This window comes from Polyergus mexicanus, unplaced genomic scaffold (assembly GCF_030449975.1).
Source record: "Polyergus mexicanus isolate NDT 795.1 unplaced genomic scaffold, iyPolMexi1.0 SCAF_2, whole genome shotgun sequence".
Classification (NCBI taxonomy): Eukaryota; Metazoa; Arthropoda; class Insecta; order Hymenoptera; family Formicidae; genus Polyergus; species Polyergus mexicanus.
Window position 1 is genome coordinate 11,880,521 of NW_027223322.1, and position 15,980 is coordinate 11,896,500.

The 15,980-nt window shown below is 48.4% G+C and overlaps 1 protein-coding gene across 8 annotated transcripts in view; it reads right to left on the reverse strand.

Annotated features, from left to right (window-relative positions):
* Dac (dachshund family transcription factor) overlaps positions 1-15,980 on the reverse strand; it is a 183,995-nt gene that overhangs the window by 81,754 nt on the left and 86,261 nt on the right. For all 8 annotated transcript variants that reach the window (XR_011447963.1, XM_070308748.1, XM_070308739.1 and 5 more), the window contains 2 exons: positions 14,122-14,350; positions 11,293-11,355 (listed from right to left, as the gene is read on the reverse strand). Coding sequence is in view for 7 of the 8 variants with exons in the window: in XM_070308748.1 (XP_070164849.1) it covers positions 11,293-11,355; positions 14,122-14,350 (292 nt within the window). In the remaining variant the exon portion in view is untranslated. The remainder of the gene's footprint in view (positions 1-11,292; positions 11,356-14,121; positions 14,351-15,980) is intronic.

The following is a 15,980-nucleotide window of genomic DNA, read 5'->3' on the forward strand; positions in this document are numbered from 1 at the left end:
GTGTGGACAGCCCGAGATTTTCCACCGAAACTCGCTCGCGTTTTATCCGCGACGAAGAACGCGGGAACGATCTCCATTCCGCAACTAATGCGCTTTTTTCCGCGAAAGTGAGAAAGCGTATAAAGCGTTTTTATCGAGCAACGTTTACGAATTGTTTTCATGCAAATCGGGTATAATAATATTACATATATAAATATTACCTTTGAAAAATTAAAAATTATATATGTATATGTGAACTCTCTCTCTCTCTCTCTCTCTCTCTCTCTCTCTCGCATAGTTTTTTTTTTAAGGTGCGCGCGAGAAATTTGGATCCATTTAATGAATTGATACGCGCAACGATCAATAACTTGTGCCGTTTGGACCGAGTCAAAGTTGACGCCTATATGTCGACCAATCGCAATGGATATTAAGCGAGATAGTGTTACGACGCAACGGCCAAACAGGTGCATTATTCGAGCGAATGGTTTACGACTATTTTATTGTCGGCCCCCGGTGTTCAGCGGCCGGTATTTAACATTTTATCCCGCCGCTTCCAGCTCCCTCGCCTCTTTCCCTCGACTTCCGAGAAAGAGTTAGGATTTTATTTTTCAACTATACATATACATAAAAGAGTGACGGGGAGGAAGAAGGCCCCTTCGGATCGTTTCATAAAAGTCGTCTGGCACATTTGTTCTCCTAGATTATTGCCCCGTTCGCGAGTCGGCAACGCGTGAGAGAGAGAAACGCGGAATATATTATTTTATTTATTATTTCACTTTAAGGCCACATCGCGCCCGTTCTCTTCTCTCTCGCTCTGCATCTTCGAAGGATTAAGGCGGACGGGCATAAAGTACGGAAACGCCTCGTTTCGCGTCACCTCCGCGGATATCCGAAGTACCAGCGAGAGGACGTTCCTTATGGAACCACTATCTCTCCACAGGAAACGTTCATGTGCGTGTTTTAATTAAGCCAACGTTTATCGTAAAATGCGACCGTACAAAGTTTCGATCTTCGTCTGTGCACGTCGTATATGTATGCGTATACGGTCGGCCGTAATTTTTATATTCCAACTTTTTGTCTTTAATTCCAGCAAATAATTGTTCGATATGATTCAAAGAGACGGATAATTATAAATATTAAATAAAAAGAAGGCGCAACGAGGATATATATTTTTGTAAGATTTCGAGCAACGATATTTTTGGAATATCATTTGAATCGTAGCAATTAACCAGAGGTGAGCGGCATTCGCTTACGCTATTTAGGACGCTCGTGTCATGGTGTCGCGCGCGTTATCGCATTAAGTCGGCTCGCGCGAGCTTCATTCAAATTCTTATTTCGCGAGGGAGAGACGACTCTTCGTAAAATTAAGGGAGCCGTAACACGAAATCGTTGTAACACAGTGTCTTTCTGCAAGGGTGAAGAAGAAGACTGGGGGAGGGGGGGGGGACACGGGGGAAGGGGAGGGAGAGACGGCAAACGCGCTCGCAGCTGCGACATCGCGAAATTACGAGGTGGCGGGTGGGACTCGCCGTGTCGCTCCTTAGAGGAAGCGTTGACAAATGACGGAGGCAACTTTTATTATTTTAGATGTCGGCCCATCAGACGCGCGAGCGGTTACGGCCTCACGAGCCGCGGCGTCGACTGGATGTGTTTTACATACATTTTGTAGCAGCGGCCCCCCCGGGGCGCGCTGCGCACCCCCGTTGACAAATGGCCTTGGGGTTTTATTAGACGAACTTTTTAAGGTACTCCCCCGAGCGCGCGCGAACGTGTGGTTACACTAAATAAAGATAAGCCCCGCGCACCGTGCCGAGCACGTTTTTCCTCGCCTTTCTTCGCGTTTTGTTTTCTATCGTTACGAGAATCGACATATTTCACAAGCATCCGAACGAATCGGTTCATCATTATTTATCGCGACGATGAGCAATTTTTTGCGCATAGTAAAGGAATCATATTCATCTCTGAAGGATTTCTTGAAACGGGACTATTCGCTTCCCGCAACAAATTCAACAATCTTCTAAAATCACATTTCACGCGGCTGCGTCAAAATATCAGAATAATCCTCCGATTTCTCGCGAGGGAAGGCAAGTCGAATGCACGTTTCGCTCAGGGAGCATATTTACGCTGGCGATGACAAATGGTTTTTAGCACTCGCGGTGGGTGGATGCGAGAGAAAAAGAGAGACAGAGAAAGAGAGAGAAAGGGGGACAGACAAGCAGAGGGCAGAAGAGAGAACTAGAGTGCTTCGCAGATGCGTCGTGACTGATGATCCCTACTTCCAGATGTACTATATACTCTCCCGGTACTTTTATCGGCGCTTGTTTGTTCAGCGAGCTCCGAAATACCAGTGGCAACGGCGTGCCGTCGCAGTGGATCACGCGTGGTGTTGCGGGGAAAAAAAAAGAAGAGAAGAAGAGGAGTAGGAGGAGACGGTGGTGGAAGCGAAAGCGAAGCGAGCGACCGCGATTACCGGCGACGGGAAGAGAGGAGAAAAAATGATAGTTGCATCAACACGGCGCGTCCAAGCGTATATATATTTATGTGTCGCCTCGCGATGTTGGGCTTTCGTCGTACCCGATGATGGACGTCTATCACGTGAGACAACGTCCGAGGCATTTGCTTCATCATCATCATCATCATCATCATCCCGTCTCCTTCTTCATCTCGCGCTCTCGTTCTCCGCCTCTCTTTTTCTCGATGTCGGCCTGCGTCTATTCCTCGCTACCGAACCTATTTTTCTCGAATGGATTTCTCGACGAACGCGAGTACGTCCGAGAGACGAAAAGATGGTTTAAATCTCGGGGTAGAAGAAGCGGCTGTGGAGAGTTTCGCGCGATCGAGAGATTTTCTTCGACTCGAAATGTGTTTACTAGAGGTAAACGTGAGGAGTCTTAGATCCACATTCAGATTGCGTGTAATCGTCTCTGTGTAAAAGCCTCGAGAAACATGAGAGAGAAAATAGAGAGCGATATTTTTTTATTGCGATACACGAACGGTAACATTTGTCGACGATCTCGACGGTGGCCGAGATTCGACACTGTTTACATTGGCTCGCGCAATTTTCTAGCCCGAAGCGAGTATCATGTAAAGAGGAGAGTAAAGCACGCGGAATTATCAATTAGCGCGACGAGCGGCCACTCCGCGTACGCAGAACGCGGCTATGTAAATTGAAGAGGTTACACGGTTTTACATATTTCAACAGATTCATGCGAAGCGAGGAGAGCGGCGTGAGGAGAAGCGGAGGAGGAAAAGCACGAGAAGGAGGAGGAGGAGGAGGAGGAGGAGGAGAGGCGACGATGGAGGGCTCGGTGGCCACTCGAAAAGTGCGGGCGAAGCGTTTTGTCGAGTGTTTTATGGAAAGCTTTAGAATTGTAGATTTTCTCTCTCCCGTAACGCCCGGCTGGATTTATGACGGCCGACGTACGCGCAAACGTACGAGCGCGATGTCCCTGCTACTTGTGAAGCGCGCGAAGCGGCCCCGAAAATATAAAAGGATATTATTTAAATTCTCGAAAATGTTGGCTTTTTGCGCCGGCGACGACGGCGAGAGAGAGAGAGAGAGAGAGAGAGAGAGAGAGAGAGAGAGAGAGAGAGTACTTCCTGTGATTGGGAATCTTTCTCGTGGAGGAAGTAGACAGCGCAGGGAAAGGTATTCCGAGTCGATCCTCCTTCGCATAATCAATGTCAAAAACATTTTAGAAGCGTTGATCAATGTGAGATGCAAAAGGAACGAGAAGAGAGGGACGACCACGAGCAGCAGCCACACGCCAAGTTGCTATTGGATTTCAATTGGAAAACGATTATTCTTGTCGAGTGACCGTGGCTGCCACTTTTGGCTCGTTTGTCACCGAGGTAGAGAACTACGTTACTCTTTACATCGCGCTGTCACAGGCAGAAAGTACCACGCGCGAAAGAGACGCACCCTTTCTTTTTCTCTCTTTTCCCTCTTCTTTACTCTCAAAATCCTCCGCAATCTTAAAAAAAAAAAGAAGATTTAAACGCGACTTAATGTCGGAAATGGTATTTAATATCGAAATATTCGAAGGAGGCTTCCTTATCAATATAAAAAAATAATTTATACAACTGGACTTTAATTTCACGGAGATCCCTTTCTCGTGAGTTTTCTACAGACGCCCCGAGGCAAAGGAACGGACATCTCAAAAGAAGGCGATGCATTTCGCGCATGCAAAGCGTCGCGCTGATCAAAGAGCGCGCGGGATCGTCCCGAAGGAAGGGAGAACGTGGACGACGAAAGCGGAAGAATCTGATTTCGGCGAAGCAATCGTCGGGAATGCAAAGCACACACGAAGCTATTTGATCTATATGCATATCGTAACAGCTCTCGCTCTCGAGCCAGGCAGCGGCGGCGTGCATGTGCATCGCGAGGGAGGAGACGGGAAACGGTGGGGCGAGGGGTACCGGGGTAGGTCTGGTTTGACCCCCGCGGGGCCAAGCGAGTATTTACGGAAGGGTCGCTGATAACACGCCGACGATTGTGTCCACACGCGTCTCTCCACCTCCGCGTCCGCTTCTCGGGGCACACGCATATACACACGCGCGCGAACGGAAACGCTCGCCCGCGCGGGACGGACACTGCAAATATTAGTTCATTACCAAAAGTGCCAGTGAAACCGAGGCTGCGAATGGGTAGCACCGCGGAACCGCAGGAACGTTCGTCCGCGGTTTATTTAACGGCGCCCTTCCGGCCGCTTTTCAATTAACCGCCCGCCGCTCCCCCCCCCCCTCTCGTACGCCACCCGCCCGGGCTGACCGTTTCTCGGATCGCCGCCTCCGCGCTTCTTCGTTTCTTATCTACGTCAGACATGCACAATTTCTCCACGAGAAATTTATTCGAGAAAAGAGTATCGGGTTTCTTGTCTCTTCCCGTTATACGCAAGTATCTTGAGAAAATTACTTATTTACGACGATTGGATCGATAGCGAGAGAAAAACCGGCGGAATGAGAACATATGGAAGGTAACCGCAAGTGCAGCGAGAAATCGCATGTCGCGGCAATATAAATAAAAGCACATCAACGCGAGTGTAACCCTCCCTCCCTACGTAATATACGGACATGTGTGTGCGCACGCGGCGCCAAATGGGAACCATTTAATAACAATATATCTTGGCCGATCGCGCAAAGTATACACAATGGCAACAGCGTAAAGACAAGGATATTGCAGCGTTAAAATCGATATTTGTTCCGCTTAATTAAGACGCACGGCGTAGACGATTGTCGTAATTAAATTCCGATTATGGAGGGTGCAAACTGAAGGGATATAAATACGAATCGTGCGAAATGCAATGAAGCGTAAAAAGATCTGCGTTTGATAGAAACGAGAAGCGGCGTAGATAAGGGCTAAATATATTTTCAACGCGAATCAAATGAATTTAAACTAAACAAAGATAAAAAAAGACCTGTCTCATTTAAATGTCACGACAGGCGACAGGCTAAGTTTTGAAAGCTCATCTACGCGCATTCGACACAAATTACATGACGATGATCGCAAGCTCGTTAGTCCACCGATGCCGCGACACGAATAGCTCTCGCTGTCCCGCTGAGAAAATATCCGACGAAAGACGGCGGCTTAACGAGACGAGAGCGAAGAGCGGAAAAAAATATTAAGGATGACAATTTCACGGTACATTAGCGTCCGGTAGGAGTATCCGAAGACATGTTTGCGGACGACGCGACTAATTATGTTTTTAATTAATCATCATTTTGTCGGGCCGAGCCGACGATGCCGACAACGACGACGACAGCGAGAACGCGTTAAAGTCGCCAACGTCCCAAAGTTTGCTCGGTTTGGCTCGTTACCGGCCGATGACGTACGTTCTAATAATGCACGTTGGCACAACATGACACCTGCCCCTCTTCCCCGGATGATTCCCTTCGACCCTACATAATACCCGTCGTCGCAGTTCCTCCGCCCCTTGCGTAATGCAACGCCACGCTTGCACCAAAGCCGCGATCATTCTCGTCACTTGCATCCGCGTCAACGTACATGACTGTCGAAATAAGGCTTTTCCACGAAAGACTATATCGTTATATTCTATGAAGGATAATCTATTTATTATTTGTCAGTGCTTCCATTAAAATTCCTGCGTTTTCCGGCGAAATGCTATATAACGTTGGCAAAGTATTTGCACGCAAAAGCAAATTGTTATATTGGCGTTCTCGGAACGCACTTAGAGATTGATTATCTTTTTGGATAAATAACGTCACGGCACTTGCTGCGATAAATGATTCACGTTCGATCGATAAATAAAATTTAGTCGAGTTGATAAAATAAATGTCGCTCGGGTCAGCTTCCTGCCTTCTTCGTATTCTCCTCGGCAGCGGTCTGTCTTCGCCTCTCCTTAGGAAGGCGCGACTTTAGCTTGTATTTGCTCGACGGAAAAGTTTATAAGTGCATGCTTCTTCCTTTCAATTCGCGCTCTGTCCCCTTTTCTCAGAATCTGCTCTTATATCACTTTTCATTATTCGCCCTGTATCGATTAATCGGTCCCAAGTTACTTCATTCTCGCGTTCCGCACTCCTCGATTGACGATTCCTTTCGTGCCGCGTCGCAATCAATCGCGAACGTGGTATCGTGGAGTATCCCGTGGAGGGATGATCCCATTATCGTCACACGCAGAGGATACGGGATCACGACAATAACAAGACGGTGATGTAACGCGATAGTTCCTACATCGTCCTCAGAGCGCGCGCCATCATCGATAGACAATCGATAATCGGTTCGGGGAAGAAGGGCTCGCTGATCGATCAAGTTCGCCGAACGCGAGTTTTAACCGTACGGTTGTCGCGAATCGAGAATATTTTTGGCTGACCGTCCGTGCCGAGATTTCCGTTCGAGATCCGTGCGAGATCCTCCTCGGAATCACGCGAGGGAAGAAGAGATGCGCCGCTCGCAAAAAATCGCCGGGCTAATTGTCGTTTAGATTGTTGTTGGGATTAGGTCACGGGAACGTTAGCATAATCGGTAGAACGATCGAAGGTGACCAGACGTGGAATTCATAAGCGATCGACGATGGATTTTATACCTGCCTGCTGCGCGCGAGCAGGGTTCGAACCGCTTTCGTGAAATTAGGGTGACCCTAACGCCGATCGAGCATCCTCTGTCTCTCTTTCTCGAGTGCCAAGTGCACAGATCACGTTTCTTTAAATATATCCAAGTAATTGCCCGGACGAACGCGCGCGTATACTGGCAATTACACGTGAAAATTATGTCAGGAAATTACAGGGTGAAATCCAAAGAAGAAATACAAGAACGGTATAGCGCCGAAGAGGAGAGACGAGAAAACGAGAGTGATAGCGTGACTAATACGCTCTTTGTCAACGCCAGGATAATCGGCAATTTGCCATCTTGCGATCTTACTCGGATCAAGTCTTCCATCTATGAATACATATTGAGTTTTAAATCGCGTATACGCGCTCGAATTATATATTTTTAAACGAGAAATGATATAATTGGCGAAACAATCATCATACTAATACATTTGGTAATAATTAACCAATGATCAATCGCAACAATAAGAAATAAATAAAAAAATCTGGCACGTATATATAAGTGCCAGGAACAATGGAGATAATCTCTGATGGTGAAATTCACGTTGATATGCGCGATTAAGCGGACAAGGTGGAAAACGTCGCGTCGCGGCACATCGCGTAATTATGGGATCCTCGTTGCGGTATGCTGACAGCTCCGAGCCTGGACCGGTTACCGCGTAAACAGTATTAATCACAATGCGCGTATTTGCACGCACGTCGCGCCGCTGCAGCCCTACGTGATGCTCGTAGAGTTATCTCCGTAGGTGTTTGCATCGTTCTACGTGCACGTGTGCTTGTACGCGCACTGACAGTTCGTTTGAACGCAATTAGCGTGCCGCCTATGATGGCATAAGAAAGGTACCGGCTATCGCCGAGGCGAATTAAACGTCGCGTTCGTTGCGCCGCGAAATAAACGCGAAGACAATCGTTTGACAGTTCCTGCATCCGAGTATTTTTCAGCCTACGCTTATTCGCGGTGACGTGAAAAGTATGAATCTTATTTTCATGTAATTTACGAAAAACAGCGTATATTTTGTTATTAAGTGTCTTGCTCTTGAAAGTGTCATAGTTAGTTAATGCTTGGAACTTGGTGATAAATTAAAATAATAAGATACATTTCAAAATTAACGTGCATGTCGTCGCTTAATTAATAAATAATAACATTTCAATTTATTTAGATATTTGTATCAAATGTTTGATAATATTAGTGTACATTTCGCGCATTTCTATAAAAACTGTATCTTTTTGTCTTCTTTTTAATGGAATCGATAAAACGTTAACGCCCCCCCCCCCCCATCAAACTCCAACAAATCGTACATTAAACTAAGTATTATATTAAATGATTATGATAATATTGATCGCACGTTGATATTCTCGTGATACAACTCGACGTCGATGTCGGCAGTAATCGCGTGTGATTATCAAAGTAGGAAGAAATGAAATATCTTACGACGCGTTCCACGTGTTCGTTTTGTGTCGACGCAAAACGAACACTTTTCTTTGAGAATGTTGTCTCGGCAGCCACGAAATCACGACCGTAAATATAAATGGGCGACGTCATCCCGTTAGCGAGAGGGACAACGAGAACGACGAAGAAACGAGAAGCAAAATCAAATGAGGTAAAGAGAGAGAGAGAGAGAGAGAGAGAGAGAGAGAGAGAGAGAAGGTGGAAGCAGAAAGAGTCGATCGTAACGACGAGACTCAACTTTATGAATATTATTTTCCAGCAGATGTCCTGGACGATAGGACGTCGTCGCCGTCGTCGTCGCCGTAATTAATGACATTGCGACAGTACGACGAGGAGGGTGGCTCCCAAGTCCGGGACTGGTCGAAGTGAGATGACGGAGGAAAGACGGGGGAGACGCAGAGACGAGGAATGGAGGGAGGAAGGACCGGTGCGGAGGATGCGGAGGCAGCGCGTAAGGGGATGCCGACGATAAGGAACTCAACGTAGGAAGGCAGCGAGAAACTGACGGCGGATGATAGTCGGGCGGCGACAGACAATGCGCGCCTGAATTATGCCGGAATGACTGGGTAGTTTTAAAGCCAGGAAGCCGACATTAGCGCATTGATATCGAACATTCTGACTGCGCGGGGAACCATTAATATTACTTACTTCATAACGCGCGCGGAGCCGCCGCCGCCGCAGTACGCCGAGGGTCCGACCGGCAACTCCGCAACTCCGCCTTCATCCGCCCGTAACGACTGCTTATCCGCCAGTCATATATATCCGAAATTCACTTTTATAGCTATCACTCGTGACGAAGAGAATGATACATGCAATTACGCGACAAATGAAAATTGTAAAAAATTTAAATTTAAATAAAAATTTGCAGCTACGAGCTTTTAGCTTGCGTCAAACGAAAAGATGATTATATTTTTGGATAAAAAATATTCTCTAATAAATCTTATCTTCCGTACAGAAGAACCATATAAAGGAACTTACTGTGCCGTTTAGATTAATGAGATTTAATTGACCGAACTGGCGGATAGACTTAAGGGGAAATCGGGAAGAGTTTTCCTCCGAGTAGATCAAATGGATTAGCGAGAACAAATCATCGAGATTAAAACGCGTCGGTGATACCGGCGAGGGAGAACGAACCAGAGGCGACAGAAGGAGTAACGCGGTCTTCGGTCGTTCCATCTGCGTTTCGTGTGCTTGTAAAATCAAAAGAGGACAAACAATTAATAAAGCCGGCGCCGTCGATTAATCAGAATTTAACTCGCAGTTAAATACTCGAGGATCGCCCTCGGCTGCGCGGCTGCTCTCGCGCGTATCTCGAGGGAACGAACGAACGCGCGGGCCACGCAGGATAAACAAAGGTTTACATCAGTGTCAGTCGCAACAAGTCCGAATTCGTCTAGGGTTCTCGCCATGAATATTCACGGTGTGTTCGCCGGTCCGCCGCCCTTCCACAGCAAACCAACCCCGTCGCTCTCGCTGCTTCGGTCCGTTTCCCGGCCCCTCGTACTCTCCCCCCCCCCTTTCCCACCGTCGCGGCCGCCGACGCCCCCGCATCCGCTCCTCGTGGCCTCGTGCCCATTTACCACCCCCTGCGATATCCATCGAACGGCCACCAGTCAAAGGCTGAAATCACAATACGCGTTTGTCCGGTTGACGAAGTCGACGGTGGGGTCGACGGTAAAGCAAATAGAAGGAGAGAGAGAAAGAGAAAGGGTGGCGTACAGTCGAAGTGGGGAGTGAGTGGTCGGCGGCGGGGCTCGACCAGTGGTCATTGCCTTTGAATTGGAAATTACGTTTCGGACGGCCAAGTGTCGATTTTCACCTCCTCATATTAACGGCTCTCTGCCGCTCGTCACGTAGAGGCGCGAGGACCGACCCCTCCCTCTCGCATCTGTGTCCTCCTACGAGCGAGGGTAAAATTAAAGATCTCGGCATGCTTGGTCCGTTCGTTTGGTGTCGCCCTCGTCTCCCTTGTATCGCTTCAACTTTTCATTTCGCACGAAACGAAAGTACGAGACACTGAATTCAACGCGAAGCAATACGATAATATAACAGAGCACGCTGTTTCGCACCCTCTCCGCCGAGGCTGACAAGGGGGGAGGAGATGCGGAGAGACGCTCGAAATTCCCTTCCCGAAATCAACCCTTTCGAAGCGCGACGGCTCTCGGCGGGCGCGAGTATTTCGCAAGCGCTCGAATGATTTAATCCCCGAATGATGGACGGGCACGTCGCGACGATGATCTGCGTGCCGTGAAGTGACAAGTGGTTAGGATCACGCGGAAACCTCGGTGCGACTCGGCTCTCCGGCCACGACAGTGGCTGTGTGTTGGTATCGGATGAAACGCAGGTCGCGGTGGATGGATTTTGCGGCGGATAGGCTAGGGGTGGAATGGGGTGGCGGGGGCGCAAAGAGGAAGGGGGGACGTTACGAGCTCTCGCACCATACAAATCATGTTGGCATTACTACGTCAGGCCTGGACTCAACTTGTCGCGCGACCGGAAACTCGATACCGTTCCCCGATAATACTGATTTATCGGCAAGTGCAGCGGCGGCCTAGGCCGCCGGCGTCATCGAGCTCGCTCCGCTGCGTTTTGTATTTTTGGCGTCGGTGATGTAGCGCGATTTTTCCGGCTAATCGAGAATTACGGGTTCACGGGTGAACGGCGTTTGCGCGTACCCTCTCGCACGTCGAAACGCACGCATGTCGGAATTTTTGCGTAAAAACGCGATGACCGCGAGCCACGATCCGTCACAATTTTTCCCTCTTTCTTTTTTAAATACGATTTGGATGTCCTACCTTTCGAGATGTTTGACAATATCTTCGTAGGCAGCTCGGCAGTTTTCCCAAACCGTCCCGGACCTGTGGAGCACAAAACAAAAGGCGGTTACGACAAAAGATAGAAAAGAAAACCCGAGCCTCGACCTCGGAATATCGCGAATCAAAAGGGAAACGAAAGAAAAAAACGTGTCAAGATTCGCGTCGTGGAAAAAATTGCATAATCGCGAGGCATCCTCCTGCGAGAGAGGACACGCTTGATTAAGAGTCCTCGTTTCGTCTCATCTCTCGGTAGCGGCGCGATTCGACCGTTGCCGAACGCACCGAGAATGAAGAGCCTTTGATGTCGTTGATTAAAAAAGAGATGTCAGCGCGGGAGGAGCGGAGTTAATTTGTACCTAGAATCATGCGGAGGAAAAAAAAAAGATATAACGAGAGAAGAAGGAGGAGCGGATATAAATTAATCAAAAGGTAGAGGAGAAGGGGAAGGGATCGAATCTTCGTTTGCGCGATTTAAGAACGAAACGGAAATTAGATGGCATCGAGATCGTATGTTCCGAAAAAAATATTCTCCCAAGTTTATCTCTCCAGAGAGATGTTCCGGGATCTAATGTCAATATGCCTGACACGATTTCCACGGTTCTCGTTGGCGTATTTGCACAACGGAAAATGAACGATGTTGATGTCGATGGGGGAAGGAAAGTGAGGAGTTACAGATAGACGCGAAAGCCGTACGTGTCGTTCGTGGAAACTGGTCAAAGAGGTCACGCGGGGTGATGAAAGGTAGTTGGAGGGAAGAAGGAGATATACGTCGAGTTAAGGGATGACGATAGAGACGAGACAGAGAGAGACAGAGAGAGAAAGAGAGAGACAGAGAGAGAGAGAGAGAGAGAGAGAGAGAGAGAGAGAGAGAGAGAGAGACGGGCAGGGTGGACGAAAGGGACGCGGTGACGGTGGTGGCGTCGGTGTCCCAGGATGGGGTTGCGTTGAATTAATCATATTCCGGTGTTTGTCGTAGCGCCCCCAGACGTAATCCGTCTTACCTCCCGATCTCTCTCTCGCTCGCTCGTTCGCTCCTCCGCCGCGATAGATTTGCATTTTAATTAAAAGCAAAGCGCTGAAATCATAATGCGAAACGTGCGGCGCCGCCTTCGCCGTGTCATTATACACGCGCGCGCGTGTGCGTGTCCGCGCGACGTACACTCACGCGCCTCGCTACACTCGCTCTCACGCTACGTCGTCAAGAAAGATTGAGACGCGTTAAAAATCCTGAGCGTCGGTTCTGCATTAAATAATCTTGCCATCCAGGGCACGTCGTCAAGTTTGCATTCAAAATGCGCACCACCAGATATCTAACTATGATGCGACGGTAAAAAGTATTCTCGCGTTCTCTCTTCTTTGTTTTTGTCATCTTTTTATTCTCGATCGTTATCTATCATCCGATCGCGATTGCGAATTCATTTTTCGACGTTCGACGCAGAATCGAGTTGAACGCCCTCGAAAGGACGAAACGAACGGATCTCTCTCTGTCCGCTGTTAAGTCCCGATTTTGCGAGCGCGCGCCGCCTAAAGCGAACTCTCAGGCAAAGAGGGTAATGGTTGGCGGAACGGGGCTAATTACACGGAGCGGATGTAATCGAAAATTAAGGCGAGTCTCCGTATCCTCCAAAGCTCTGGCTGGCTACAGGAGCGTTTCGCGGCGAGCGGGAACGTACCGAGAGCATCTATTAGAAACGCGTTAACAAATGCCGGGATTAGTCCCGTATCTACCCCCTCGAGCAAGGACGAGGATGCTGCTCCTTTGGTTTCCTTCTCTCTTTGTCTCTCTCTCTCTCTTTCTCTCTCTTGCCTTTCTCTGGTTCTTTGCGGCTCTCTATACGCTCTACGAAACCGAATAAGCCGCGATATTCGTCTTGGGACCACATGTAAGGCGGCGAGGAGACTTGCCGCCCCAAGAAGGCATCTTCAAAGATGGTCTAACGCCGCGCGAGGATAAGCTTGAATGGTCGTAGGACTTCAAGGTCGATCCAAGTCATGAATAATATCATACGAAACGCATCCTTGAGACAATACGAGGTTCGCCACGTTCCCGCAGTATATAAGATTAAATTATTGTTTCTAATATTTTTCAGCAAAAAATATTACGATAATTATAAACAAAATTATTTTATGAAGAATTAAATTTCTGTAATCGCAGAAAAGAAACTCGTTTGATTTTAAGTATTCGGTACAAAAAAGGAGATTAATCGTCAATGGTGTGCAACACAGTGAAATATAATCCAAGCCGAGTAAATGATGCGCGTCTAAGAAAGCGAAGTCGAAGGAAGATACGAAGACAAAAAAAAGAGGGATAACGAGGAAAGGTGCAAGAAGGGGGAAGAGATCAAGCGGTGTCGAAACCCCTCGGATTTCCACGGCTTCGCCGTCTCTTCAAATCCTCTTAAAGTCGTATTCCTTTGGCCTCGCCGGCCAAAGAGCGCCGGTGATAAACTCCAAACGGATAAATCCAATTTTCGAATGAGCCACCGATCTTGCGTGAGAAGAGCGAAAAGAGCGAAAGCGGAAGCACACACACAAGCTGGAAATTTTTAATTTTCCGACATTTTATTCTGAACTCCTCTTCCATCTTTCGTCGATACACTTGGCGTGTATCTCTTTGCGCTTGCGTTACCATTCTATCCGGCGCGTGACTTGTCCCCGGTCGGCTCGTAAAGCACGGGAAGGAAATTAATGAAAATGTTACCCGCTGCGAGAACGCGCGGCTTCCGGAATATCGTCGCTCGCAAGAGCGCTCGCTTGCGGCCTGACACAGCGAGATGAACAGCGAGAAAGGAAGGGAGAGAAACTCACCTCGCGAGGGCTTCCATATTGGTCATGTTCGGGTTGACCTTGAGACCTTGCTCGGCGCGAGCCTGCGCCTGCGCCTGCAGGTGATGCGGCAGACTGGCCGGTGACAGGATGGCGGTGTGTCCCGCACCTGGGTGTCCGCCGAGCTGCATGAACTGCATGTGGCTCAGATGCGTAGGTGGGTGATTGTATCCGTTCGCCAGAAGCGGTGACTTCTCCATCCTTGGTACGTCTGCAAATAAAATATACACGCGTGCTGTAGTGAGATCTCATATATAGTTACCGTATGATGTGTAAACAAAGCGGAATATATTATGATTATTCACTCCGGGTTTTCACGAAGAAATTGCGTAAATTCAATTATCGATCTTCCTCCGCCTCTCAGTTCCAGTAATGGCCCGGGGTAAGGGAGAGAGCGAGAAAAAGAGAAGGGAAGCGAGAGGAAGATCCGTGAGACGAGAGAAGGAAGGATTGACTGCAAAGGAGAACCGTGATGGTACGAGCGTGTATCCAGATTTCATCGGAATCGGGTGAGACGTGTAGCTCTCGGCGAGTCAAGGATAAAGAGGGCTTTTGCGGGCTTGATGGATCGCCGGACGCTTAACCAAATATCAATCACAACATGCGGCGGCGCGTAGCCTCTGCATATAATCTACGCGTTGATTCGCGCGTCCGCCAGCTAGGTCCGTTTATGTTTGCGCGACGCCTTAGCAAGCCACCGTGATGGATTCGCGAACGAATACGTGGGACCCCCGGATAGATCGCAGACCTGGGGTTTCATCGCCTAGCTGCATCGATAATTTTCTCTCTCTCTCTCTCTCTCTCTCACACACACACACACACTTTCTCGTCATATCGGGCTTATTGCCATATTCGATATCGGATATGCGGCAGCGAGCTTGTATTATTCTTCGCGGTTCGCCGCCACCCCGAATACTCGATTTTTCAAGACAGGCGCAACAGAATCTCTCCCTTCCGCCGTTTCTCTGTCTCTCTCCCTTTCGTTAGTCGACAACGCAGCGCGATAATGTATGCGCAGTCACGCATTTTTTGATCGATGCCACGTACTTTCGGCGCGGGTCTCTCGTTGCGGAGGAAACGCGAGAGAAAGAACGTGTCACGTCGCTATTCGTTATGCCAACATATCGATATATTTTTCTTCCTTGAATATATTTCGATATCGATATACAATCTTATACATTGGGATGAAATTCACTTCCGCGTTTAAATCGTACATCACGCTCGGATTATACGCCCGCAGCAGCCTTCCCTCTGCACATATGCGTTCGAAACTTGTCGAGGCCATTCCTTCTCGCTCTCGAGCGAGGATGAAATCCCGAATTCTTTCTTAAGTGGTCTCGCTTAAGTTCGATGGTCCTGGGATGCTCGCGGCATCTCGCCGCGATTTATCGCGTCTTTCCCAGAACCGTCATCCGCGCACCGTCCTATGAAATATTAGATAAACGATGTCATTCGGCCAACAGCCAACCTGAACGCACTCTTTCGGGGCCCAGGCCGTGCGCGAGAGAGAAGTAAAATAAGAGGAGAGAAATGGGAAGGGGTATGAAATGAGTAGTGCCTATTCATTACAAATTATCTAAATGGCAGTGATTTCGGCGGACCGGCTGGCCGTTTGACGAGTAAGTGGTGGGTTCGCCGATCCCAGTGACTGTCATTCCGCGCCGGCCCCGGGCCAGTTGGCAGTCGACGATCAGCAAGCGACCGAGTCGCTCGACAACCACTGCGAGACCCGGCCCATGACCGGCCCTAAAATTGGACTTATTACAACTTATAGAGCATGATTTGAACGCTCCGCTCAATAACATACATTATCCCCAATCCATATGATTTAATGAAATCTC